This window comes from Pelodiscus sinensis, chromosome 2 (assembly GCF_049634645.1).
Source record: "Pelodiscus sinensis isolate JC-2024 chromosome 2, ASM4963464v1, whole genome shotgun sequence".
NCBI classification, from domain to species: domain Eukaryota; kingdom Metazoa; phylum Chordata; order Testudines; family Trionychidae; genus Pelodiscus; species Pelodiscus sinensis.
Window position 1 is genome coordinate 150,040,243 of NC_134712.1, and position 27,962 is coordinate 150,068,204.

The 27,962-nt window shown below is 43.6% G+C and overlaps 1 protein-coding gene across 2 annotated transcripts in view; it reads right to left on the reverse strand.

Annotated features, from left to right (window-relative positions):
- The window catches only part of FH (fumarate hydratase), a 40,371-nt gene extending 15,689 nt beyond the window's left edge, over positions 1-24,682 (reverse strand). The window contains exons 1-6 of one of the 2 annotated variants that reach the window (XM_006134112.4): positions 24,507-24,682; positions 17,176-17,310; positions 9,340-9,450; positions 4,872-5,048; positions 3,842-4,024; positions 2,259-2,424 (exon numbers count right to left, since the gene is read on the reverse strand). In XM_006134112.4, the coding sequence (XP_006134174.1) occupies positions 2,259-2,424; positions 3,842-4,024; positions 4,872-5,048; positions 9,340-9,450; positions 17,176-17,310; positions 24,507-24,626 (892 nt within the window). In that variant the 5' untranslated portion in view covers positions 24,627-24,682. Of the gene's footprint in view, positions 1-2,258; positions 2,425-3,841; positions 4,025-4,871; positions 5,049-9,339; positions 9,451-17,175; positions 17,311-24,053; positions 24,405-24,506 lie in introns of those variants that run through there. The other variant, XM_075921630.1, reaches the window with a different exon arrangement.
- Between the last annotated feature and the right edge of the window lie 3,280 nt (positions 24,683-27,962).

Consider the following 27,962-nt stretch of genomic DNA (forward strand, 5'->3'; position numbering starts at 1 on the left):
GCACAGAAATATTTGCATATTCATTATGGTAATTTATTTGCATATTCAGTATGGTAATTTTAAGAGGCCACATGTTATTTTACATCGCGTCTGTACGCACACAATACATGAAGAATAGTTCTGGTTTTCACTAATTTTTGGAGAAGCCTTATTTTTTATTAGACTAGAAAGCCAAACATTTCTGCTAGAATAGAAATATTCCTCCAGCTAGAATAGGAATCAATTCACAACTTAGTGAAGATTCTTTGCGCTTCTAAGAGCTGCATGTAAAGATAATGCATGATAACAGTGCTTTCTGTGGTTAATCTTGGCTTCTCTTTGGGTGGTTAAGAGTTAATGATTTCTAAGTAATCCAGTATGGATAAAAGTTGTTCATAGTGATTCATATTAAGAAGTTTATACCAACACATTTGCTTCAATTTAACTTATTCATACATGGACGTAAGTTTCTGCATATTTCAGTATTTTTAAAGTGGGAAGGGAGAAGAACGGGATTTCAGGGGCAGCCGCTCTCTTCCCGCGGTGCTCAGCCCTGCCGGCCAGGGAAGCCAATCTCCCCGCAGCCCCGCCAGCCGGGCCACATAGCAACAGCTGGAACTGGGGCCACAGTGAGGCTGCCCAGTAGGGACAACCTCACCATGGTCCCGGCTCCAGCTGCAGCAACCCACCACGCCACTCACCCTGCTGCTGAGTGGGGAAGTGGGCAGGAAGGGAATTCCTTGAGAACCCCAAGAGGCGTGGCCTGGCAATGTGCCACAGCCTGGCAGACAGGGTTCACGGCCCACTCCCAGACCTGTGGTTGGGAACTGCTGACATAATGCCTTCAATGATTAGCAGTCACATTGGCCAATACCATAACATCATTCAATTCATGAAAACTTTCATACTCCTCTTATGCCTGAATGTCAAGAACAGTGGCAACCCTTTTCAATAGAGCTTGATGAGCCCAGTAATCCTCTGGAGGTTAATAGCCTCCTCCAGAGCCTTGTCTGGCCGTGAGGAAGGGGATGCCATAGGATTCTGAGGCCATAGCTGCTCAATGACTTGTGGTGAGGAGTAACTTCTGGCTGATGATGAAGGCTGTTCTCCATTGCAATATCCCAGAAGGGTCTCAAAGACAAAAATATAAGAGGGATGCCCTACGGTATCCAGAATGGCCACTGGTATAGGGCTAGTACCCAGCCTCGAATGCACCACTGCCCCTTAGGAGAAGGTGGCCAGTACTGTGACTCGCATGACCCACAGTCTCCAACTCTGTGATGGAGTATCCCCTCTGTCTTTAATGGGATACAGATGAATGAACCTCTGAATCTTAAGAGGAAGAATCTGAAATGTCCAATGTCAATAAGGCACAATTAGTTGGGATATCAAAGGAGCCTTGCCCTTTGATTGCACCAGCCTTTGCAGAAATTAGGGAAGAAACACTACACTGAGTTCCTAATATTAAGAGGCAGGTACCACAGGCATGGGGATTGACTGTAAACTCTGCACCACCAGGGATACCAGTATTGAGAGACTAAGGAATTCTCTTGTAGTTGCGTTTAGAAGTGGCATGGCTGAAAAGTCTGTCACAGAAACCTTTCAGGTCCAACACACCTGATGGACCTGGCATAGGTTCCAGAGGCAGCAGCTTCTCATTTTAGGTGAAGAATATTCTCAAAGTGGACCACGGCAAACCTGATGCCAATGGGAGCTATGAGGCTCTGCGGCTATGGACACCTTAGATAAACAAAGCAGTGAGAGCCCACCGGCAGCATACCCATGCGGGCCCATGGCCCACTTTGAGCAACACTGAGCTAGAATTCCTTGTAAATGTGACATTGGCCTTTAATGTATGCTTCACCTAAGCACTTAAGGCAGGTGTTGTGAGTGTCACTCACTGTCATAAGCCTCAAGAAGCACATGGCAGCTTGAATCTTGTGATCTAGGGACCATATGCAGAAAAAATCCTCAAATGGATATCAACCTATCTGATTTTTTAAACCACAAAAATTTACTAACTATATACATGCATTACTAAAAAGCTGAAAGAGAACTCTTCTGGTACTGAAGGACTGTTTTGGACAGTGAAAAGGAAATGAAGGGGGCTGGAGTGGCTCTGCCCTCTACCATCTGCATGCAGTGGCATGTGGCAGTAGCTTGAACCACACAACAGGAAAAAGTTTCTAACAGACAAGCACTGGGCTTATAGACTCCAAGAGTGGAATGCACATATGCAATCACTCGAAGAAGAGTCTCTCCTTTTGGGTTATCCTTACCTGTCAGTGAAGCTACTTTAGCCGCAACCTTCTCTGCAAAACCAATTCTGGTATTTAATCCTGTACCAACTGCAGTGCCACCAGCTGCCAGCTCATACACTCTTGGCATGGCTGATTTAATCCTAGCCACACCATATTTAATTTGTTGCACGTAAGCACTGAATTCCTTTGAAAGAGGGGGAAAAAAAAGAAAGAAAACCAAGAATTATGTAAGAATTGGTAATTTGTAGTTTAATGTCATGTATCCCTTCTATTTAAAAATGACTTCTAAGCAATAGTGTATAATTTGACTATGAAACAGTTTTCATAGATTAACAGGCTGCTCATGTACTGAACAGTTCGGTCCCTAAATGTGGAGGGCCAACCAGCATATCTTTGTATATAATTGTCTCTTTCCCTCTCCTTTACCTTTCAGAGGTTGCTCATCTTGGGCCCTGTTCTGCAATAAATTCTGAGAGGCTGCATGAGTCAGCATATTCCACTCAGGTATGGACTGCAAGATCAAGGAGACTTAGGACGTGTTGTCACTCAAAGTTGAATCAGTTTAACTGGAACTGGTTTAAAAAAATATTTCAGACAGGGCAAAACCTGTGTGGGCACTCAATTTTTAAAAAGTGAAATCTTTACCAAATTAATCTAAATCAATTTTAGCCGTGTTTGGATCAAAAGAGCATCCACACAGGAACCAAACTGATTTCAAAACACATTTAAATTAGCAACCTCTATGAGTAGACAAAATCTTAGATTTTGAAAGTATAAATGGTTGGAACAGTCTTTTTATGAATGTATAGAATAAGGCCTAAATCTGACTGGATCTTTTGGATGCTACTGCAATAGAGATAACTGCTGATACAAGTTTTAGCTTGACATGGTATTCCTTTCTGGGAACTATCAATTGAAAACAAACAAACAAACAAACAAACAAACAAACAAACAAACAAACAAACAAACAAACACACACACACACACACACACACACACACACACACACACCCTGTCCAAAAATATTATTACTACCATAAACATTACAGTTCTGTATTTTTTTCCAGCTTGAACATTTGCAGATATTAATAACTTAATGCAAATTTAATAGTAAGAGTTAGAGTAATCCACCAAATTCCTTCAATAATATTGATCATCTGGCATAAAAGAGAGAGAAGCATATGTAATACTCAAACAACAGTCTACTTTTACTTACAATTTTAAATATATTTCACATTTATTTCTGCAGTCTTGATATAATCTACTCAAAGTGATTTTTTTCCTTGAAATTCATTGGTTAAAAGAAAGATTCCACACACATACATGTAGGAATAGGTGAAAAATTTGTGCATTAATTTTCAGTGAACATGAACCTAGGATGATTTGTGCATTTGTGCATTAATTTTCAGTGAACATGAACCTAGGATAATTTTTCTGGATCAAGATTTTATTGCTCTTCAATAATTTGTCTTCAATTGCTATGCAAATTCTTCACTTATATGTACCTTGAGGAAAATTATCCATTACCTCCATTAGTTTACAATAATGCTCCAAACAAGCGGGTAACATTGTACAAGGTTCTATTGCTTAGTGTTTTATACCTGACCAAGAGAAAGTGGAACAGCATCCTGTGTATGAGTGCGTCCTATTTTTATTATTTGGGAAAATTCTTTGGATTTTTCTTCAAGTGCATCTTGTAGCTTTTGTAGTCCAGGTAACAACACTTCATTAACTTCCTGTGCAGCAGCAATATGCATTGCTGTTGGGAATGTATCATTTGAGCTCTGTGAAGGAAGTTCAAGTCTCATTATTTACAGGCTTCTCTCTAATGTTCATTATAGTACCTGAGTGCTTCACATAACATTTACACTTTAGTGGATTTACCTTCAAAACCTCTATAACGTAAGAAATTAGTATCCTAGTTTACATAAGGAACTGGGATACAGAGACATTAAGTGATGTGTCTAAGGTCAAAGAAGTCAGGGCAAGACCCCTTTCCCCCCCCAACTCTCCTAAACCCAGCCATGGAACCAGATACCCACCCACCCACCCCCCTCCAAAACCTAGATGCAGGCTCTACTCTATGCAGCTTTGTTATTATCCTGCTGGGTAGAGATACTTTATACCTGCAGATAGCAGGAGTGCATAATATAAAGGTTCAATCACCCCTGGAACAACTTGAGTCACGCCCTTTCCACAGCAGGCCTCCCCTTTACCCTTGTTTTCCCTGTCAGGAAACAGTAACCCTTCCCTGCAACTCCCAGCAGTTATTCCTGACTTTCTTTCAGGTTTTGGCAGCTGCCTCAGTAGGAGAAAGCATGGTTGCACCATGTGATTGAGCAGGGCCTGCAAGCCTGGGAACCACAGCCCACCCATGCAGGAATTCTGTTTTTATAAGTGCAAGAAAGCAGTAATTTAATATCCATCTAATTCACATCACTTAATTCAATAAAAGCTTTAAAGAAGGGTTTTAAAATTTCAGACCTGAAAAATCCATTTGTGTCTCAAATGCACAAAAATTAAAATAGTAAACTCAGAAGAACTTTGGGATTTTTCTAGTCAAAACTACTATTTGAAAGCTTTATTGTTGGCAAAACAACCAGAAAAATATTTGAAAATGTGAATAATGACCTGGCTTTTATTAACATGATCATTAGGATGCACTGGATCTTTGCTTCCTAGTTTACCTCCCATTATTTCAATGGCTCTATTGCTTATGACTTCGTTTACATTCATATTGGTCTGTGTTCCAGATCCAGTTTGCCACACCACCAAAGGAAAGTGATCATTTAATTTACCTTCAGACACCTATAGAAAAATAAAAATACATTAATTACTGTAACAATATAACCACTAGATATTTTGTAACTATACACCAAATACTGCTCTGTTAAGATGTATTTACAAATGTAACTACTGAAGTCAATGAAGTTTATATATACAGGCAGTCCCCGGGTTACGTACAAGATAAGAACAAACCTACAAGTCCCTAAGTTGAATCTGTATGTAAGTCGGAACTGGCATCCAGATTCAGCCGCTGCTGAAACTGATCAGTTTCAGCAGTGGCTGAATCTGGATGCCAGTTCCGACTTACATACAGATTCAACTTAAGAACCCCAGGCATCCCCAAGTCAGCTGCTGCTGAAACTGATCAGCGGCTGATTCCAGGAAGCCCAGGGCAGGGGCTTCCTGTAGTCAGCCGCTGGTCAGTTTCAGCAGCTGCTGACTTGGGGACGCCTGGGACAGAGCAGCTGGGGTGCTGCTGGGTTGGTCCAGTAGTGCCGCCGCTCCTCGGCGCTACTGGACCAACCCGGCAGCACCCCAGCTGCTCTGCCCCAGGTGTCCTGATTCAGCCGCTGCTGAAACTGATCAGCAGCGGCTGAATCAGGACTCCTGGGGCAGAGCAGCTGGGGTGCTGCCGGGTTGGTCCAGTAGCGCCAAGGAGCGGTGCTGCGGGACCAACCGGCAGCGCCCCACCTGCTCTACCACAGGTCCGGGGCTTTGCTCCACATCTCCCTGGTCTGCTGGGGGGGGGGGCGCACTAGCTTCATCCCCTCCCCAGCAGACCAGGGAGACGCTGAGCAAAGCGGAGGAGGACCTGGGCGGGACCGCAGCGCTGAACTGGAAGCGCCGCGATCCCGCCCGGGTCCTCCGCCGCTTTGCTCAGCGTCTCCCTGGTCTGCTGGCTCCTCTCCCCTGCCCCCCCCCCCCAGCAGACCAGGGAGACGCAGAGCAGCTTTTCTCGCCCCGCCGCTCCCGTCGTCCGGGGCAAGAAAATCCCCGTTCGTAACTGCAGATCCGACATAAGTCGGATCCACGTAACTCGGGGACTGCCTGTAATTAAAAATAGGGAACAGTGTTCATAATTAGGATGATGAAGGCTGTCATTTTCCCACTATGTTTTAAGAGACAGCATCTTCAAATGCAGCAAGACATTCACTTAAATGTTAAATTTCCTAGTCTACAGTGTTAGAAATAGTTGAAATGGAAAAGGCCTATCAAGTTATCTTCTCTCTCTGTAGGATTATCCCTTACCAGTTTTTCTAGACTTTTCTTCACAGCATTCAAAGTGACTCAGATTTCTCTCCTCTTGGATGAGGCTAGAGCAACAGTGTTGAGACCTTCCTTCCCAAGGTGCTTGTTAAGATTAGAAGTTAAAGGGTGTCCCCAGTAAAGGAAAAATCTGATCAGCTACTACCAAATTCAGAAATGAGTGGGAAGATTTATCACAGGATTCTCTTTTGAAGGTATGACTGCCCATTTGAACTCAACACACCCTTGGGCACACAGGTCACATTAGTGCTTAGCATGTTTAGGACAACCATAATCTCCAAAATAGTGATAAGTAGTTGTTTCTAGAGAGATCTAATTCCATGGGTGTGCAATCCATTCAAATGGGCTTCCCCATTCCCGGCTGGGCATAGAATTTGGATACGAGGCATTTGGAAATCAGTTTCCAGTTGGGAATGATTTCTAGACTGGCGCAAGGCCAGAAAAGCAGTTATCCAGCTCCCATACGAGTAATCCTGTGCTTCCTGCTTCTCCTGAAACCTCAAGGCCTAGTGGCATAGCTCCCATAGTAAAAGAACCAGGCACTATGAACATTAGACTCAACATCAGTAGGGACTGATTTGCTGACACCCTCTAGAGTGGTATTATCGATCAGTCAATCATCCAAGAAGGGAAATATGTAAATTCCTAATCTCTGCTGGTAGGCAGTGCAGAACAGTTCCTCATTTATGTACAACTCTGGACCTTACTGAGGCTTGTATTTTAATAGGGATTCTTCCCAAGCACGGATGCACTGATACAATTCTGTGTGCAGATATCACCCCTATGTGAATACAGGCCCCAACAAAGTTCAGAGTACAAAGCCAGCCACCTTTCTCTTGATCATATTTTGACTCAGGTTTTCAAGATCCAAAACTGATTAGAATCCTCCTTTCCTCTTGATTTTCAGAAAAAAGTTTTATTCCAAATATCCTCTGTGCAATAGCACGTGAGCCATTTGACAGGTGAAACTTGATTCCCTGCAATAAAAGATAGTGCCTGAGAACAATCTTGGTGGAGAGAATAGGAAGGAGTACCTCTATACTAGCAGTCTTTTTAAAACCTGATCACGTAGCCCCCACCATACAATGTTCAGAATTTGGACATCTAAGGTGGTTAGGAGACTTGCATCCTAAAATACAGTAATTACTCACTTAACACGTGCCCGCTTAACATATTTTCGTGATAGCATGATTTTGGGGGGGGGGGGGAGAGGGATTTTTTGAACAACACGACTGTCCCTGAAATAACACGGTTTCCCCAGCCGGCCAGTCGCCGGCGGCTGCGCAGGGCTTCCCCCACCTCCCTTCAAAGTGGCGGAGGGTTCGCTGCTCGCCGCGCCATTCCCCAGAAACACCCTCTCGACAGACGCCTTGCTTCCTCTCCTCCGACACAGCTTGCAGGCCAGCGGCTGGGTTTCCTCATTCCCCACCACTTGAAACGCAACTCCCACCTTTCCCGTTATTTTCAATGGGAAAATTGACCCCAAATAACATGTTTTCACTTAACAAGATCACTTTTTGAAACGTATCTACTGTGTTAAATAAGGAATTACTGTACAGCTAATCAGTCTCCAAATAAGATATCCTGGAAAATTACAAAAAGAAGCTGGCTGGCAATATAATCTATAACTCACAAACACAAAAAAAGTGGTGATGTTAACTATAGGAGGCTTGGGACAGTTCATCGTCCACTGTTGCTATCAAGTGGTCTTTGGAGGAGGATTCTGACTTTTTTGAAGTTAGCATCAATGAGAAAGACTAGCAGAACAAAGCCTGCAGTCCCCGCAAAAAAAAAAAAAAAAAAAAAAAAAAAAATCATCTATGGGTGTCCATGAAGCAGCTGCTTGTTACCATAACTCCTGTCTCAAAGGTAAAAGCACAGCTAATGGTGGGCCCAGTGCACAACTTCATTAATTAGCTCTGATTTCCTCAGATTTGCCCTGAATAAAGGGACTCAAACACATGATTCTTTCTGGAGTTTGCCTTCACGGCCAAAGGGAAGTCAGCACTGAAAATTGCAGGGGTGGACTGGTAAAACCTTTCTTGATATTTGAATAAGAAGTTCTTTTGCTCTTTGGAATAAATAGAGTCTATAATGAGAGACTGCTCTGGTTCCAGGTGGCAAATCTTAGACCATGAAGACGTAGTTGTGAGGATATTCTTCTAGAGGAGCTCCCAAAAATAAACAAAACAACAAAAAACAAAGAAAAACGTAGGAATGACCAAGAATTGTGCCAAACTTCATCCCAATACCCTGATTTTAGCCCGATTCTCTCTCTCATTCTTAGCCCATATAGTTGGTGAACTCTTTAGAGAAAGGATCTTGTATAGCTCAAGAAGCATTTTAGAGGGCTTCATAGGAAAGTCAAGTAAAGAGAAGAGAAAAATAACCTATATTATCTTTTTTAAAAGATCCAAATTTGTTACGTTTAAGTATCTAGTCAATTCTATAAAACTCAGAAAACATATGTGGTTAAGCAGATTTCTCAAGTAGGAAAACAGCTTGCTACTACTGATGCGTTACTGTATCAATTTGGGAAGCAGAAGATGTTGATAAACTGGAGAGAATTTACAGTAGAGCCACAAGAATAAGTAAAGGATTAGAAAACATGCTTTTAAGGAGCTCAGTCAATTTCATTTAAGAGAAGGTTAAGGGTGATAAAACACACAAGTATTTGATAATGGGCACATGAGACTACAAAAGTATAACCTTATCCACTAGAATTTGAAGCTAGACAAATTCAGACTGGAAATAAGGTGTACATTTTTAACATTGAAGATAATTTACCAAGGATCATAGTGAATTTTCCGTCAATGGCAATTTAAAAAAACAACAATCAATAGTTTTCTAAAAGATACAATCTTGAAATTGTTTTGGGGAATGTTTGAGGTCTGTGTTCTACAAAGATCAAAGCTAGAGGGTTTCAGTGGTCCCTTCTGGCTTTGGAATGGACACATTTTTTCAGAATCATTGCTTGTACGAAAAACTATTGTGCACTAAAATAATTTGAGGTATAGTTCTGATGTTTTCAACACTTTTCTCCTACCTCATCTGCTGCCTTTATAATGGCATTAGCAATCTTCGGCTCAAGACCATAATCCTGATTTACTTCCGCAGCTGCTCGTTTCAAGATCCCAAACGCTCTTATAACTTGAACCTGAAATTTCAGAAATATGTTAATGATATCAACATATATTAGTACAGAAGGTACATGAAGACACGAGGTTTGTCTAACTCCTAAATGTAATTTTAGCAAGTGGACAATCAGATGGTCCACAGGATGACATATGCTGTATGATCCATACCTCCACTGAAATGATGCAGTACAGAAAAAAAAATTAAGTACTTTGCAATTCCTTTTCCTTTGTACTTAATGCCTGTTTTGGTGTGTAATGTGGAAAAGGAATCCAAATCCAAAATCTGGACAGATATTGAAAACAATTAAGGCCAGGTCTTTGATATCTAGTGCAGTTCTGGCTCTTCAGAGTACTTCAGTCACTGAAGTAACAAGTACTAGGTTTAGTGTTATGCTTTGTAGGATGAAGACCTTATTTGCAAGCTCTTTGAGACCTGGATGTAAACTCCAAAGGCATGTGTTAAGGTGCTCCATATCCGTAAGGGTGTATAATGAGCCTCCTTTGATTTTAAATTGGTGAAAGTGTGAAACCAAGAAAACTTTGTCTTTTTCTACAGGGCTCTGTTGCATTTGCTTAGCTTGCGGGTCCCTAAACACTGTGGCTACATCTATACTGCCCTCTCTTGTGCAAAAAAGTATGAAAATGAGGTGAAGCATGGAACATCGGCATGCCTCATTTTCATAATTAATGAGGCTCCTTTTCTGTGCAAAAGGCTTTTGTGCAAAAAGGAGCTGTCTCCACAGCTTATTTTTCCGCAAAACCCCCCTCTTGCACAAGAGCCGTTCTTCCTGAAAAAAAGCGGAAGAACAGCCCTTGTGCGAGAGGGGGGTTTTGTGGAAAAATAAGCTGTGGAGACAGCTCCTTTTTGCACAAAAGCCTCTTGCACAAAAAAGGAACCTCATTAATTATGAAAATGAGGCAGCGCAATTTTCCACACTTCACCTCATTTGCATTTTTTTTGCACAAGAGAGGGCAGTGTAGACATAGCTTCATTTAAAATACACATAACCAACCACTTGTTTGACTTCTCCTTGTATTTTCAGAGTTGTTGTTCATTTGTTCTCTGTGTTGCTTTATCATTTATTTTTACTGCTTTCTGTATGAAGTATTAAATTGATATCCTGTCGTTCTGTCAGGAGGCTCAGCTACACTCAGTGAAGCCACATTGGGTGCATAAATATAAGAAGTTTTATTCCAAAGCATATTACATATTACGCATTACTAAATATGGGCCTCTCAATCATAGAATCATAGAATCATAGGACTGGAAGGGACCTCGAGAGGTCATCGAGTCCAGCCCCCCGCCCTCAAGGCAGGACCAAGCTCCGTCTACACCATCCCTGACAGATGTCTAGCTAACCTGTTCTTAAATATCTCCAGAGAGGGAGATTCCACCACCTCCCTGGGCAATTTATTCCAATATTTGACCACCCTGACAGTTAGGAATTTTTTCCTAATGTCCAATCTAAACCTCCCCTGCTGCACTTTAAGCCCATTACTCCTTGTCCTGTCCTCAGAAACCAAGAGGAACAAATTTTCTCCTTCCTCCTTGTGACACCCTTTTAGATATTTGAAAACCGCTATCATGTCCCCCCTTAATCTTCTTTTTTCCAAACTAAACAAGCCCAGTTCGTGAAGCCTGGCTTCATAGGTCATGTTCTCTAGACCTTTAATCATTCTTGTCGCTCTTCTCTGTACCCTTTCCAATTTCTCCACATCTTTCTTGAAATGTGGCTCCCAGAACTGGACACAGTACTCCAGCTGAGGCCTAACTAGTGCAGAGTAGAGCGGCAGAATGACTTCACGAGTTTTGCTTACAACACACCTGTTGATACAACCTAGAATCATATTTGCTTTTTTTGCAACAGCATCACACTGTTGACTCATATTCAACTTGTGGTCCACTATGACCCCTAGATCCCTTTCCGCCATGCTCCTTCCTAGACAGTCGCTTCCCATCTTGTATGTATGGAACTGATTGTTCCTTCCTAAGTGGAGCACTTTGCATTTCTCTTTATTAAACCTCATCCTGTTTACCTCTGACCATTTCTCTAACTTGCTAAGGTCATTTTGAATTATGTCCCTATCCTCCAAAGAAGTTGCAACCCCACCCAGTTTGGTATCATCTGCAAATTTAATAAGCGTACTCTCTATCCCAATATCTACATCATTGATGAAGATATTGAACAGTACGGGTCCCAAAACAGACCCTTGCGGAACTCCACTTGTTATCCCTTTCCAGCAGGATTTAGAACAGTTAACAACAACTCTCTGACTACGGTTATCCAGCCAATTATGCACCCACCTTATTGTGGCCCTAAGTTATATTTGCCTAGTTTATCAATAAGAATATCATGCGAGACCGTAACAAATGCCTTACTAAAGTCTAGGTATATGACATCCACCGCTTCTCCCTTATCCACAAGGCTCGTTATCCTATCAAAGAAAGCTATCAGATTAGTTTGGCATGACTTGTTCTTCACAAACCCATGCTGGCTATTCCCTATCACTTTATTACCTTCCAAGTGTTTGCATATGATTTCCTTAATTACCTGCTCCATTATCTTCCCTGGGACAGACGTTAAACTGACCGGTCTGTAGTTTCCTGGGTTGTTCTTATTCCCCTTTTTATAGATGGGCACAATATTTGCCCTTTTCCAGTCTTCTGGAATCTCCCGTCTGCCATGATTTTTCAAAGATCATAGCTAAAGGCTCAGATACCTCCTCTATCAATGCGGAGAAGCAGGCAATTAAGCAGGCAAGCAAGAATCCAACGCTTATGCCTCTTCTGCTACCAACAGTCCCGGGCCCTCTGTCCGTGCTCTAGAGGGCTGGTAGAGGGCACTGCTCCAGCGTGGGGAATTCCTGGGCATCCATATGGCCTAGATCCACAGGTGGGACTGTCAGTTCAAGCAGCGCCTTTCGGCTGTTTTATAACTATTCCTTTTTTAGGGGCAAAAACATCCACAAGCAGATTCTAGCAAGAAACAACTGCTATCCAATTCCTACACATCATGTCCTTGAGCCTAATTATCTCACAACTTGTTTATGCAGCTAAGGGGGCTTTGAGCCAGCTCATCACTGGTTAGAAGCGGCCCACCGCTGGCTTCAGCCAAGCCACTTGCAAGAAACAGCAGGGGTAATTGACGGTCAACCCCAACATATCCTTTGGAAACTGTATAAGCCTGAGTGAATACTTTTTACACTCCTTCCAGTATCAGAAAATATTGTATTAATATTTGCAATTAGTACATGACTATTTCTAGTTGACTCAGATTTGTTTAGCATCTTAATAAAGCTGCACTGTGTGCAGATGATATGCTTTCAATAGGGTTGATTTTGTGAACTGCAGAAGTACATAGCATAATATGTTTTAGCAGATGCTTCATTTTTTGATGTAAGCTTTCCCTGAAGATTTAGTGGTCTAGTATGGTAGGAGGAACAGGTTATTAAATTGGGCCTCTGAAGCATATTTTGATGCTTTCAGTTAATGGCCATGCCTTTCTTTATATAGCAATTTTGAGTATACCATGTTTTGGTGCGTTTACTAGCTTGAGTTGTTAGAAAGGATGATAAAGTACATGTATTTCAAGGGCAGTGATATTTTATTTGATTTCATATTGCATATCTTAAGCAGTGACCAGTTAATTATGCCTTTTTTAATATTCTTCTTCCATATCTATGAACTGTTAAAAAATAGGGTTTTTGTACTGGTAGAATGTATCTGTACATTATCTCAATACTGGTGCACATACCAAAAGGCAATCTGTCCATGGATGGAAAAAATTAGAGGGAACACTGGTAGGAGGGTAGGCATTCAGAATATACCGGAATGGTAATTGTAAAATACCTGTCTAAAACTGGCATATTCTCTGGCAAGTAATGGTGTAACAAGAAGGGAAGGTGTGAATTGAAAACCAACTTGCTCCTTTACAAATGTCAACAATAGGTACTTGAGCCACGAAAGCTGCAGTAGAAGAGTGCTCTAGAAGAGTGTATAAATACCCTAGATGGTAGGGTCATGTTAGTCAGACAGTAGCATAAATGGGTCCTGGAAGAGATCTAGGAGGAGATCCTCTGGAAGAAAAGTGGATCACCCTTAATTCTGATAGCAATTGAGATAAAAAAAGGGTAGAAGTTCAGAATGATTTAGCATTCTCTATGTAAAAAAAAAAACTAGTGCTCTTCTCACCTCCAATTATGAAGCCTTTTTCATGTTTAAGGTGACAGCATTTTAGAAATAAAATGTGGGAAAATAGGTAGCGTGGTTAATATGCCTTGTCCCTCTGGGTTTGCCTATCACGTATGATCGGCAGGAGGCATTTAAAAGGGAAAAAACTGCAGCCGTCTGATGGGGAAGGAGCAGGATCACCAAAGCAGAAGACTGCCAGCAGGACTCCTCAAACAATAGGTGGAACTCCCACCCAGGAGATCTTCACCCCGACTCTACAAGGAGTACGATTAACTCCCAGGGAGAGACTCAAGAAGGCCTGCAAGAGATAAGGGCTCCTTGTAAGAAGTAACCAGGGCCTATGTTGGAGCCACCAACTGCAAGTAATTGAGTGTAGTCCAGTTCTTCCATTGTTTCAAAACAAATCTTAGGGATCACCTTTACAGTTCACTTGGGGAGTCCCCAGAACTGGAAGATGTGTCTGACTACATGTGGGCATAATGACCTCTCCTGTTCATTAGCGAAGTATCTGCTCAGCTGATGTACCACTGTGTATTGTTTCCCCAGAAGGTAAGCAACTTTGTGGTGACTTGAGTGGAATCACATGCACACCCAGTTTTCAAAGGTGAGCTGTTACCACTACCATGCATTTTGCACAGGGAACATCTTCCAGGTCAAATGGAAGTACAGCAAACAGAGTGACAACTGTTTGACAGGAACCTGGGAAACTTTCAATGGTCAAGACATATTGTGATTTCGAAATAAGCATCCCAAATCAAAGACAGCATGCCAGTTTCCTTGTTCTCGGGAATAACTGATGCTAGGGTAATCATAAGGAATTTTATTTTCTTCAGGAATTTGTTCATAGATTTAACAGACCATCTTTTGACTCAGGGATCTGGAATTTATGGGTATAGAAGCCTCCTCCCTTGAAAGCCAATTATATTATTGTATGGCCCCTTTCTGAGGAAGAGATAGGACTTCCCATTGAGTGTAATCTTGTGAGAATGGTCCCTCAAGAGGGATGAGAAGGTTTGGGGAAAAGGAGCTCAAGTAAATGGATGGCATACTCCTGTTCCACTGTGGACGGTGGGGGGGTTAATATGCAGACCAACTGGATTGATGTTATGTAAGTCTAGGCATGTAAGAAGTGTAACAATTGGTAAATAAAAAGGCAAAACAGATGGAAGCTATATTCCCTGGAAGCTATATTCCCTGTAAGCTGTACAGCTACATGGCAGCACAACAGGCTATCAAAGGCCATGCATGTGGGGAGAGGTGCCCCTCCTGCATCCTAGCCCCACCAGAGCTACTGCAACTGGGGAGAGGCACCCCTCACCTGGCCCTGAGCTGCAGCAGTGAGAAGGATGGGGGGAGGGTCTCTCTCTCCTTGGCACAGCCCTGAGGCAGCCTGCACTACAATTTCCTCAACTCGAGCCCCACCCCCAACAAAGTCCTCACCTCCCCATACCTCAAGCCTCTCCCCCAGCCCTGAGACCACACACTGAACCTCTCAGCCCCACCCCTGCTGTACACCATGTCACACCTCACCTCTCTAGTGATGCACACTACAAAATCCATTCATATATGGATGTGAAAAACTAGAGGGAACTAGGGCTGGCCTTACCATGAGGAGAACTGAGGCAGCTGCCTCAGACGCCAGACTTGGGGGGGAAGGGAGGCGGCGGCACCACTAGGACACAGGAGTGTAGAAAATTGTGTCTGCTGCTGGTGCATATGTATTCTCTCTGTTCTAGATGCACAGATATGGTGGAGTGCTGTGCTGGAGGAAAGAGGGCACAAAGAACAGGAAGAGGACAGAATTGAGACCTTTCAAAGTTTTGGCCCAAGCGAGGAGGCATGGGGGTGTCATTTGAGCTCCCCGCCTCAGGTGCCAAAATGTTGTGGGCCAGCCCTGGAGGGAACTCTGGATGGAAGAGAAAAGACTGTTATGCAATCCCATAAAAATTCCTGTTTAGAAGAAACAGCTACATGGGATGAGCTCATTGATGCTGAACTGGAGGACAGTGGAGTGTGCCTTCTATAACACCTTTTTTTCCTAGATGAATCTTGGGAATGGAAAGCAAAGTTGTGGGGTCAAAAGGTTGTTGATGACAAAATACTGTCATTTTGTTGCTGGAGTGTTGATTCTAAGGAATTGGAGTATAGTCTTACAATTGTGAAGATTGTCATAATTTTTCTCAGAGAACAGAGTCGGACCTTCCTTTTCCTATATTGTCTGTTGAACTTCGGCAAATAGTCAGAAAGACCATAATGATGAATACCTTATCATAGCAATGATGCCATAATTCAAGCTGGATACAGAGGACCACATTTCATGGTCAATGTGGTGGTGATGGAGTGACTGCCCTCGTATGCCAGAACATAATGGCGGGCAGCAATGGGGACTCTAGAGCCATCCTGACAGTTACTGTTGAGGAGAAAAAAAATCTCCAACATCTGTGTATGAGGTTCTGTCAAGGCTGTTCCACACTCTGGCACTTCAAGTGCAGGGCCCACAAGAGTCCTTAAAAATACTCTGCCCCTAAAGTCTTTTGCTAAAAAAACAAAACAAACCACTCGCCAGGGTCACAGACTCCAAGACTCCCCAACCTTCGATGATACGTTTCCACCACCCAAATGCAGAAACTCCCTTTTTTAAACCCAGGAAGACACACTTGGGAATTTCTTCCTATGGGGTTACCCCAAGCTCTTTAACCCTTGCTCATGAAAGAACTCAAAAACTGTAATTTCTTAACAGCAGATTTTCAGTCTCAAGCACATAGAACCTCTTGCTTTTTAGGACACAGGAATCAAATCATAGTCTTAAAAATGGTGATTTTATTAAAAAAACAAAGATAACATACTTGGTAAAGCATACTTGGTTGCTAGGTGTTACAGAGCAACTAAAAAAAAGATTTTAAGCACTGAGAATTGCTTTCCTGGGATTCAGTTTCAGTTACAATGTTCGAGGAGAGAATTAAGTCAGCAGAAAGAAGTCCCACAAACCAAGAAACCTGATTGCCTCAAACTACACATTCCCTGTCTACTCACATCTATTGTTACATGGATCGGTCCTTTTAGATATGAATATAGCTGAAAACCCCATGTCTGGCTACCAAGACTTCATCTCTCCCTCTCAGCTCCTGCTCAGAGCTCACACACAAAGCAGACTGAAAACAGGCAAAACCTATTTAATTTCAAATTTGTCATGATCTTCACACTGGCTGTCTGGGCTCCCTGCCAACATTTCTTGGATACAAAGTGTTCTGGGTTTAATCCTGTACAGGCAATTTTGTTACTGAATGCTGGGATGTCTAGAAAAGGGTAGTACTGCTCCCATCCATCACTGGTGCGCATATACATACAGTGGAATAGATATGTACAGTCACTCTAAGAATAATAAGACCTTGATGTGAGGACTGAACCTTCCAAGCATAACTGAAAGCTGCTATTAATCTTGTGTTCCTAACTAGTTTCTAGCAAAACTATAAGGAAAAGTGACTTATGTTTTTGAGAGCTTATACTGTAAAAAAAAATAAATCAGGAAGAAATGTAGATTCAAGTTACTTACTGGCATTCTCTCAGTAACTCCACCTATCTTGAAGTTCATTGTAGATCTCACAGTCTGGGCACCATAATACTTGTCATTTGGGACCTTTAGTTCACCAAAGGTGTCATATTCTATTCTAAACGAGTCTTGGGTGGCCTGAAGGGGAAAAAAACAAAAACATTTCTTTAGAAATAAAATAAAGGTCTTGCATATAGTAAATGAAACAAGATAACCCCGCAAGAGAGTGGGGAGGTGGGGAATGCTACAGATGGCCATGAAATAAATTTTTAACATTGCAACCCCTCTCCCCCCATTTTTAACTTTTTTATTTTGAAGCACTCATTTCTACACTATAGAAGAATCAAAAGTGTTATTATGTTTAATACATAATTCAGTACTGGATCATAGTCAGCCAGTAATAAGTTGTTTGAGAGAAACAAGGCTTCTTCTGCCTGGTGTATGAAGTAATTCATACTTATGAAGCATTCAGTTTCTTTCAACCAACTATCAATTCACCCCACAAAGTATAGTCACCTATTCTGCAGCTTCAATTGCAAAAGCTGAAAGTACACACAGATCTGGACTTCGTATGACATTATTTAGAGAAAACTCAGTCTAAACGTTAATATTGTTTTGAGACAAAAGAATACATTTTATCTAAGCCATAGGATACCAGAACGGTTTTTACTGTTAATAACAGAACAGGTTGAAACTCTCTTAACCAGGATTCTCTAGTCTGGCAACATCCAGACCATGCATGTTCCAGGACCAGAGCATCTCAGTGGAGGGCTAGCACCTGGGAGCCCTGCAGGGCAGCAGAGGCTGACAAAGCAGTGTGGGCCAGCAACAGGGGGGAGCTGGCTGGGAGGCTGGCGGTAGGCCCAGGGCTGGAGCAGGTGGTGGCAGGAGGGCCAGAAATAACTTCCTCTGGTCCAACAAAATCCCTCATTTGGGAACTGTCAGGTCCTGAGGGTGCTGGCCCAGGAAGTTCCAGCTTGTAGTTCCACAATAAGAGGAAAATGCCCATAACTAAATATTCCACATATCTAATATGGTTCTGTTATAATATTTTATATAGCCAGGAGCAAACATTTAGTTGACTTAAGTGTATATTTTAGAGTTTAAGTATTTTTTTGTTGTTGTTTTTTAACATTTGTCATGGTGAGATAAAACCACATGAGATTCCTCCACGTAAATCATGACACAATTTGCCCTCCTTTGGCTCAGCTAGAACCAGCAGTATTTATTGAGGAAAATGTAAAAAAGGACCCATGCTTCTTACTTTAAGTATCACCTTGTTCAGTGGTTCTCAACCTCTGTCCCATGGGCTGTTTGTGGTCCAATCAGTACACAGCTGCAGCCTATATGACATCTTTAGGACCATATAGGTAGTATATACAACATGTGGCTGCACACAGAGAGCTGCATTTGTGGCCAGCAATGGTAAACAGGTTGAGAACCACCGATCTAGCTCCTCTTAGTTTTCTTTATCCTACTCAATTTGCATAGATCATTCACATATGCTCTTGATCTAGCATCTACTGAACATTTTCTATATTTACTTTTACAACTGCCAATGCTTCACTAGGTCAGCGACTAAATTTACCCTTTGAATTCATAAACATGCCAGGCACTGATATCCAAATTAGCCCTGTAGTATCTGTAACTGGTATTAGGTTTCTTAAATGCCCAAAAGCATTATCTGGGCACTTAAATGAAGCAGCCAAATTTGAAGCCATGTCCAAGAGACAACTGATGGAATGGAATATAGCTTTAATACTGAAATCATTATACCAACGGCTAGTCCTCAGAACCAAATATACTCAAAGATATAAATTCATTTTGACTATCTGTGATCTATTATAAATTAGCTCCAAGTTACCCTGGCACAGAACCAGTTGCTCAAAACTTGCAAAGTTCCAGTGTCAACAATGGGAGAAATTAAAATAAGTTAATGGTTAAGACTGATGACAGCTAACAGTCCACTGATCTATGAACTATGGAGTTACCGAGTATTAATTCAATTACTGTCATCAGAATGCACGTTTCACAAATAAAAATTATGAAGTCTTTACTGTAGGAGCAATTCCCTTGATTTAAGCATCATCCAGTGTTTAACGATCACTTTTGACAAACAGCCTTCAACAATTCAAAGAATATTTTTTTTCCTGTGTTCCAAAATATAGGAATCACAACCAATCAGATCATTGATCCGTAAAGTCAGCATCCTGTATCTAGCTATAGTCAACCCCATATACTTCTGACAGGCAAAAAGGCCAATACAGGCAGTCCCCGGGTTACATGGATCCGACTTACATCAGATCCCTACTTACAAACGGGGTGAGGCAACCCCGCACTAGCTGCTTCCCCCCAGCAGACCAGGGAGACACTAAGCTAGCACCCCCCGCCCCCAGCAGACCTGGGAGACACGGAGTGGCTTTTCTCAGCAGACACCTCAGCTTGAGAATAAAGGACTGAGGGAAGTGAGGCGTGGGAGAATAAAACTGAGCTCTGGAGAAATGTTTGGCTAGAGTTTCCCCTACAATATGTACCAGTTCCGACTTACATACAAATTCAACTTAAGAACAAACCTACAGTCCCTATCTTGTACGTAACCTGGGGACTGCCTGTAATGCACACTTAATTATGCAAGTCTGTAGAAGCAGGGTACAGAATTTCTTCCTGATTTAATCTGGATTAACCTAATGTCTGTGTATCTACAAACAGTTTCACCTAAAGAAATGCAAATATTTTTTTAAAATATATTACGTAACTGTGTCCTGTAGCAGTACATTCCACAAGCTATGGACACTGCATATAAAACACATGTACTGTTTTTGGTAGTTTGTCTGCATGCCACTATTTAAAACTAAATATCCTGATCCTACGCCCTACTATAGGTCTTACACAGTTCTCCAGTGGCATAAGGGAGCCAAACAGCCTTCTGTGCGAGACTGTAACAGAATCATGGCTAGGGTGATTATGAGGATGGATCAAAATTAATTATGTTTTTTAAAAGCAGAAATGCTATTTTTAAAATCAATTAAATATATCATTAAAAACAAACCTATTTGAAACTGCATATGAAACTAGAAGATTTACCTGGTGCTACTCAGGTCCTTAATTTCTGTTTTTTGGAAAATAAAATGAAAATGTACATGCTTCATTTAAATCATTGCTCAGGGATGGGGATGGGGATAAGTGATTCAGTATGTAGGTTGCCCAAGGAAGACAAGACTACCCCAGCTCTCTCACTGCTACAGCTTTGGGACAGGTGAGAAATGCCTCGATGGCCACTACAGCTCCACTGGGCACAGGCAGGGCAGGGGTGCATATCCCGCTACTCGGGCAGGTCCAGATTTGTCCGCCCCGCCCCCCCATGGTTCACAACCAGAGTGAGGAATGCAGCCAACTGTGCACTTTCCCCATTCCCCTGATGAAGGGGAACAGCCAGCTATGTTGCTGTATAAACTGGGGAGGGAGTTTCAGCCCTCTCCTCCCTCTGCCCTCCCCAAGGGGTCCCTGGGGGGTAGGACGCTTGAAGCTGTGGCAGTCCCAGATGGAGGGGGGGGGGTCATGCCTCCCCCAGCCCGCCAGTCCCTTTCACCTGTCTGGTGATGCTCTTTTCTGTATGGTTTTATGAGACGCAATCCTATTCCCATTTTCCTGGCACAACCAAACCCTTATCTTGCTTTAAGTTATGGTAAAAAGAAGCTGTATACTGAATTTGGTGGTCCTAGCTCTTACTGTTTAGGAAGAGTTCTTGAACAGACAGACACACAAACAGATAGACACACAGAAAAAATTTCTCAAACACATAGTAGATTATGACAACAAATTAAAGTTTAAACTTGTAATATTAGAATCATTTAAATTAAATAAAAATATTCAAGCAGTATATTTGCTGTGAAGTTTTAAAGAAAACCAAACTAAAAAAATTGGTGGAAGTCACTGGATAAGCATATCAAACCACTGTTTGCTGAGGTACTAAACCAGCTTTTGACAACCAACAGACTCTTCTAGGGATGTAAAATCCATTTTAAAAAGTTAACTGGTTAAATGTTATGTTACATTTAACCAGTGAACTGAGATCCCATGGCCAGGGGCCATTCGAGCCCAGCTGGGCCCACTGTGCCACAGCCCAGCTGCTGGTTAACTGCTTACCGGAGAAGAATCACCAAATAAGGTGATATCAGTTAACCCTTTACATCCCTACTCTCTTCTGCAGGTAAGGCAAGAATACATTCTTCATTTCAGTTTATTCACCTAGTTTACCTCAATTACTAGTTAATTCAAAACTGAGACACTGAGAGTTGAAAAAGCAGTCAAGTGGACTTCCTCTTCCAATCTATGAATAAAAATGAAGTCTGAAAGGATGTGTGCTACTTCTAAAATACTGAAGGACATGACTAGAAAAAAATCAACTTACTATAGTTTATATGTCCTGTGCTTAATAAACCAGTGAGTTTTAAATGTAATACATGTTTTGATAAGAAAAAGTGTTTCCATAACCAACACTGTGTCCCCCCCCCCTCAACCAGAAGACTCCCTGGCTGGTCTCAGCCTAATCCCGCACCTGCCTGGAGGAATCCTGGACTGACCACAACCCCATCCCCAACCTGCTCAGAGGAACCCTGGACCAGCTGTAACCTTGCCTCCCCTCACTTCCACAGACTCAACCCAACAGTATTTGCTACTCAGCCACCCTGAAACCTTTGATCAGATATATCAAAAGCATCTTGAAGAAACACTTTTCCCTAGAGCATGTTGGGTCTGGGGAAGGAAAGGGAGGTACGGATGCAGCCAGCCCATAGCTCCTCTGGCAGAGAGAGGGTCATTCTCAGGACTCTGGCTGAGGGAAGGAGATAGGGAGGTTTGCAGCTCCAGCCACAGGGGGGGCACGACTGAAAGGAGCAGAGCCCAGAGCTAGCCTTCCCCAAGGGGAGTGCCATACACCCATGCCTGCAGCCCACCCAAGCAATTTAAAAGAGCTAATAATACTGCAGCTCTTTTAAATTGCCTGGTCTCTAGGTAGTTGCCTCTCCCCCATCACCCTCAGTCAGTGGGATCTAAGTCCTACATCTCTCAAGTTATTAGTAGAGACGTGGAAGTGTAAATGTGTACATGGTTAACCAATGAGACTGAGCTCATTGATTAACCTTCATGATTACACATAGGACTCCCCTCCACACTGCTGCCTCTGGATCAGAGGCAGCAGAGCAGGGAGAAGGGGGAGAGGTGGCTCCACAGAAGCCAGTGTGTGTGGGGAGCCAGATTAAAAGCCAGCTCCCTGTGTGCACTAGCTCCTGGGAAGCTGCCTCCCTTCCGTTTATAAACAAAAATTTCAGTGGTTACACATTTCCCTAAAAAAATGTATTTTAACATCCCTAGTTAGTAGGCCAGTGTAGGGGACAACTTCCACTGATGGGAGCAACTTTTTAGTGTAGACACACAAAGTTAAGTCAAGGTAAGCTGCTTGTATGTAATGCGGTAGTGTAGACCAAGTCTAGATCATGATTAAAATCTGTCCTACTTCAGCTTTTCTATGTCAAAGCGGCTATACAAATCTGCTAGCTTCTGATAGTTTGCTGGCTTATGCTTCCTGCAAGGCCCAACTCAAAATTAACATCATCTTCTACCCTATAAAATAAAGCCCAGCTTCTCAAAAGTCCTACTCACATGTCCTCTGACCAAAAACACAGTTCAAAGTTTAAGTAATCTAAACAAATATAACTGTATAGGTTGAACCTCCCAAATCCTTTACTCTCTGGTCTGGCAACATCTGTGGTCTGGAAGGAAAGACAACAGATGTTGCTGTACAAGAGAGCCAGCTGGGAGTCCTCTGGGTGCTGGGGAGCCCCAGCTGGGCTGGCAGGGGCTGGTGCTGAGGTGGGTGGGGAGTCCAGCCCTATGGAGCCCAAGGCCAGGGAACCCCTGCAGCAGTTATGGGGAACCCAAATAGCAGGCGGCCAATGTGGAGTGGGGAGATCCCCAGCAGAAGTGGGGCTTGCAGCAGCTGAGGGGGATCCCCAGCCCAGAACACTAGTGGCAGTGGGAAGCCCCAGCCAGGTCAGGAACCCCAGCGGAGAGGGGCCAGCAGCTGCTGAGGAGAATCCCAGCCCCAGGAGGCTGACTCTCCCTATGGTCCGGGGACATCCACTGCCCAGAGAGGAGTCTTGACCTCCTCTGGTCCTGGGCCACTCAGGTCCAGGCTGGCAGGAAATCCAACCTGAACTTTTATCACAACGCAATGGAAAACTCAACTCTATCATAAATTGAGTAGAAGCTCACGTTACAGTGCAAGTTTCTCAGCAAAGCTCAATATGTTACTTATTAGATCTCTACAGAAAAAATGTGATAGGAAAACATGGGGGGCAGGATACACAAATAAAATTATCAGTGATAACAGGCCAGTGATTTGTAAGTTACATGTCTGTTTGTTTTAAGTTAAATATTGAATTCCAATTCCCCCAGGTTATTGTCATTTGGTTTATTCGTTAATTTGGACTGTGCTCCTTTGAGACTAAAAAATACAGAAGCAACACTTTACAAAGCCTGTTGTAGGAAAGAAATGTCAGGTCACTTTTTGCTGGAAGCTTTTGACATTTTCTGAGGGCCTGGAAAGTGATATTGCAAGAGGCTGAAACCCGAGGTGCAGTTTCCTCTCTCTGCATATCTGAAAAGGAGGGACTGTTAAATCACATTTGCAACCCCATATTTCCATAGCATGTGTGTTTAGACTGCAGCATGGCCTCCACTTACTGCAATGGACTGTGCACAGAGGGTAAACGTGTGGGGGGGGGGGGACATGCATCACACTGCTGTGCAATTCAAAGGGTTCCCCGTGGCCCAGTCCCAGGAAGAGCGATGCCACGCGTTAGAGCATTTTCCAACCGAACCTGTCTCCACAGCTGCGGGCCCCTAGTGATTGATGTCCCGGGGCCGTCGATGGCCCGAGCGTCACGAGAGTTGGGCGCGCAAGAGGGTACTTGGGCCCCGCATCCTGCTCGGCTGCTTCTATGAGCAAGACCGATGCGCTGCCCCTTCTTGGCGCTGGCGTGAGGCGGGCGAGGCGCGGGGTCGCCAGTCACCGCGGGGTCCAGGCGACGCTCCACTAACGCAGCTGCGCAGGACCCGGCGAGACTCGGGGACTCAAGGTCCCAATCGGCTCCCACAGGCCGGCCTGGCGCGGAGTCCGCTGCTGAGTGGGAAGAGACCGCGGCCTCGCTGCCCCGGGGTCGGCCCGGATGAGCCCCCTCATCTCCTCCCCGGCCTACCGCCCTTGGGGGAGAGGCGGTTGGGGGTGTCAGTTAGAGGTCACCGCCGCCGCGTGACCCCGGGCGCGTCCTCACCATGCTGGCGCGCGGCGGGCTTCGAGGCTGAGGCTGGCACAGGAGAGCGGCGCGCGACTGAGGCACAAGGCAGCCCCGCGCGCTGCCCAGGCGCTGAAGAGGCCGGAGTGAGCGGTACATGGTGAGGGTGGGAGAACGGAAACCGCGGCGGGTCGGAGCAGGGGGCGGGGCAAGCTACTTTCTGACAGCAACTGCCGTGGGTAGGGGAGGCCCGCCTCCACTCAAGCCAATCAAGAGCCGGGAGCCGACACCAGGAGGCGGGCTCGCCCAGGTGAAAGCCAATGGGCAAGTTGAAAAAAGCGCGACAAGGGGTGAGGCTGCGTCCTATCCCCGCCCTTTGTTCCGCGGCCGCGCTTGGGCGTATTACGCGTGCCTGAGGGGAACCGAGCATGCGCGTGAGCGACTCGGAAGCCGCTGCCTTTCTCTGGACTGGAGCGAGCGATGCTCCTCGCTGCAAAAGCCCGAGGGAGCGGGGTGGTCTGTAGCAAGCTGCTCCCTTATGGGAATGTGCTGCCGGTCGCGCTTCTGGTTAGCACGCTGGCAAGGAACTGCGCCTGTAAGATGGGGCCACCAGCCGCAGTTCCATGCAGTGCTCCGCCCAGACCTGCTCCGTGTAGCAATGTGCTCCTGGCGGCAGTTACTAGCAGCTTGGATTGTAAGAAACGGCTGTCACAAGACCTTGTAACTGAGAGTAGCGCAACTCTACGAGGAGCACTCGCGTACTAACGAAGTGTAAGAAACTTTTATTGTAAAACACTAATACAATACAAGTAAATAGTAATACAAGTAAAACACCTAGCCAATTCCTATAGACCCAGTGATTGTTATCATGGTTCAGGCTTCTCTCCCAGTGCATAAGAATTACTTCTTGTGTCTTGCTTACAACACTAGTGTTTCCTTTTTTTTTTTTTTTTTGCAGGAATTTTACACTGTTGACTTGTATTTAGTTTATTGTCCAAAACACTTGCAAACCCCTCTCAATATGTTATCATTCTCTAAGCAGAGGTGACTGGTGAGAGGGGACTGGAGAGCTGGGCAAGGGCTAGGACAACACCTGTTCCTCCCCTCTTTTCCTCTGCCCTTGCCCGGCTCTATGGGCACTACTTTCCAACCTGCTTGGCACTCACCAAATTATAGCTCCAGCTAGGTTACATTAATATAAAAAAAATTTAGTAAAGTCAAGATATACCATGTCAACCTCTCTACTCCTCCCCTTGCATCCATAAGGTTTATTACCTTGTCCAAACTGTCAGTTGTCTCCAGTTGTTTTTCCCCTTGAACTTGCTTCCTATGGCACCTTACCTACCACCTCCATGAGTTAGGTAAAGTCTGTCCCCTTTAAATCCACTGTCTTTATTTTGCTGTTCTCCCTCCTCCCATTACATAGTATCATGAACTCTGTAATTTCATGATCACTTTCACTCAAAGCGCCTTCCCCTTTCAGATTCTCAAACAGTTTATCGTAACCAAATCTATAGCAGCTTCTCCCTTAGGTGCTTTCTGCACTTTCTGAAATAAAATATTGTCTCCAATACATTCCCAGAACTTGTTGGGTAATTATGTCCTGCTGTTCTATTTTCCCACCAGATGTCTGAATAGGTGAACTTCCCCCTTTACCATGAGAACATAAGGTTGTTATGTGCTGACTTGTCCTGATTAGGTACACACTTGTACCTGATGTACCCAGCATATTTTTTTGAGATGAGAAGACCATATCTGCATGTAGTACTCCAGATGCAGGTATATACCATGAAGTTATATAGCAGTAATAAGATATTATCTGTCTTTATTGTCTAGCCCTTTTTTTAATGATATCCAACAGTCTGTTTGCTTTTTAGACTGCTGCTACACATTGGCTATGTCTACACTCGCGGCTTCTTGTGCAAGAACTCTTGTGCAAGAAAATGTCCATACTGCCATGTGCAAGCTGTGCTTTTGCGCAAGAGCGCCCATGGCAGTGTGGATGCTTTCTTGCGCAAGAAATCCCTGCTGAACATCCACACTACCCTCTTGCACAAGAGGGCTTACACCTGTCAAAAAAGAACGTAGCTCTTGTGCAAGGAGCCCTCTCTTACTACGCCGTACTGTAAATTTACTTGCGCAAGAGCGGGCGGGCATTGTGGACGCTCTGCAGATTCTTGAGCAAGAACGGCTGTACTTGCGCAAGAAGCCGCAAGTTGAGTGGATGTTTTCAGAGAACTATCCTTGAAGAGCTCTTTCTTGAGTGTTAACATTTCTCCATTCCTGAGACTTTCACTCTCCTCAAAAGCGCAAAGGCTATGTGACCAGCGATGGGACTGGTCTACTATGTCCTGGAAAGTCTCATCTATGTACCTCTCTGCCTTCCTTAGCTCCTCCAATTCACCCACCATAGTCTCCAAAGCCCATACAAGGTCCCTGAGGGCCAGGTGCTCCTTGTACCTGCATATAGGGCTGGTAATCATACATGCTACATTGGATGCAATGAATAGGATAGTCTCCGCTCTTGGTGAAGGGCTTCATCCTGCACTCTCTTCTTATTCCTACAGCTTGTCCTTTTCAATGTTTTATTTTTTTAAAATCAGTTTGTTGTGTTTTTATTTTAAAGAACTTTAAAGACTGTTAAGTATTCAGTGTATCTAGCCCCTTTAAGGGCATATCTACATTACATGGAAGAACTCAGGAGACTACTGCAGTTATAAATGGGTTTGTCTGTGTGATGTAAAATGTGCTGCTGCTGCATCTGCAGCTTGACATAGACAATGAGTATTATGTAATATTTCCAAACCCAATGAAGTCAAGATATCTAAAAAAAATCACACAGTACAGCTTAAATCTCTGCTCCAGGACACTCAGATGTTGCTCGCCTAGAGAGCCCAAGCACTGAGGTTGCTGGCAGTTGGGAGCAGAACTGGTAAAGCAGGAGTCTTAAACTCAATTTACTTAGGGTCACTACTCAGCCCAAATCCCTGAACCCAAATGTAGCAAATTATTTGAGCTAAAGAAATTAAATCAGGAGTAATGTAAAGTACTTCACTTAGGAACGAACAATCAGTTTCATACATGGACACAATGATAGAGGTGTATTTTTAAAATGTAAAACTGTTACTATTATATATAAGACATATACAGGAAGGCTACGTCTACACTGGAGCATTCTCACGGAAAAACTCTTTTGCGGAAGAGTTCTTCTGAAAAAACTCTTCCAGAATAGAGCATCTACAGTGGCATGTGCTTTTTCACAAGAGCATCCATGCCAGTATAGACGCTCTCTTGCGCAAGAAAGCTCTGGTGGCCATTTTAACCATACAGCTTTCTTATGCAAGAAATTCATGTTGCCTGTCTACACTGGCCTCTTGCGCAATAATAGTTGTGCAAAAGGGCTAATTCCTGTGCGGGAACGTCAGAGTTCTGGCGCAAGAAGTCCTGATTTCATACATTAGAACATCAGTTTACTTGCACAAAAACACGCGGCCA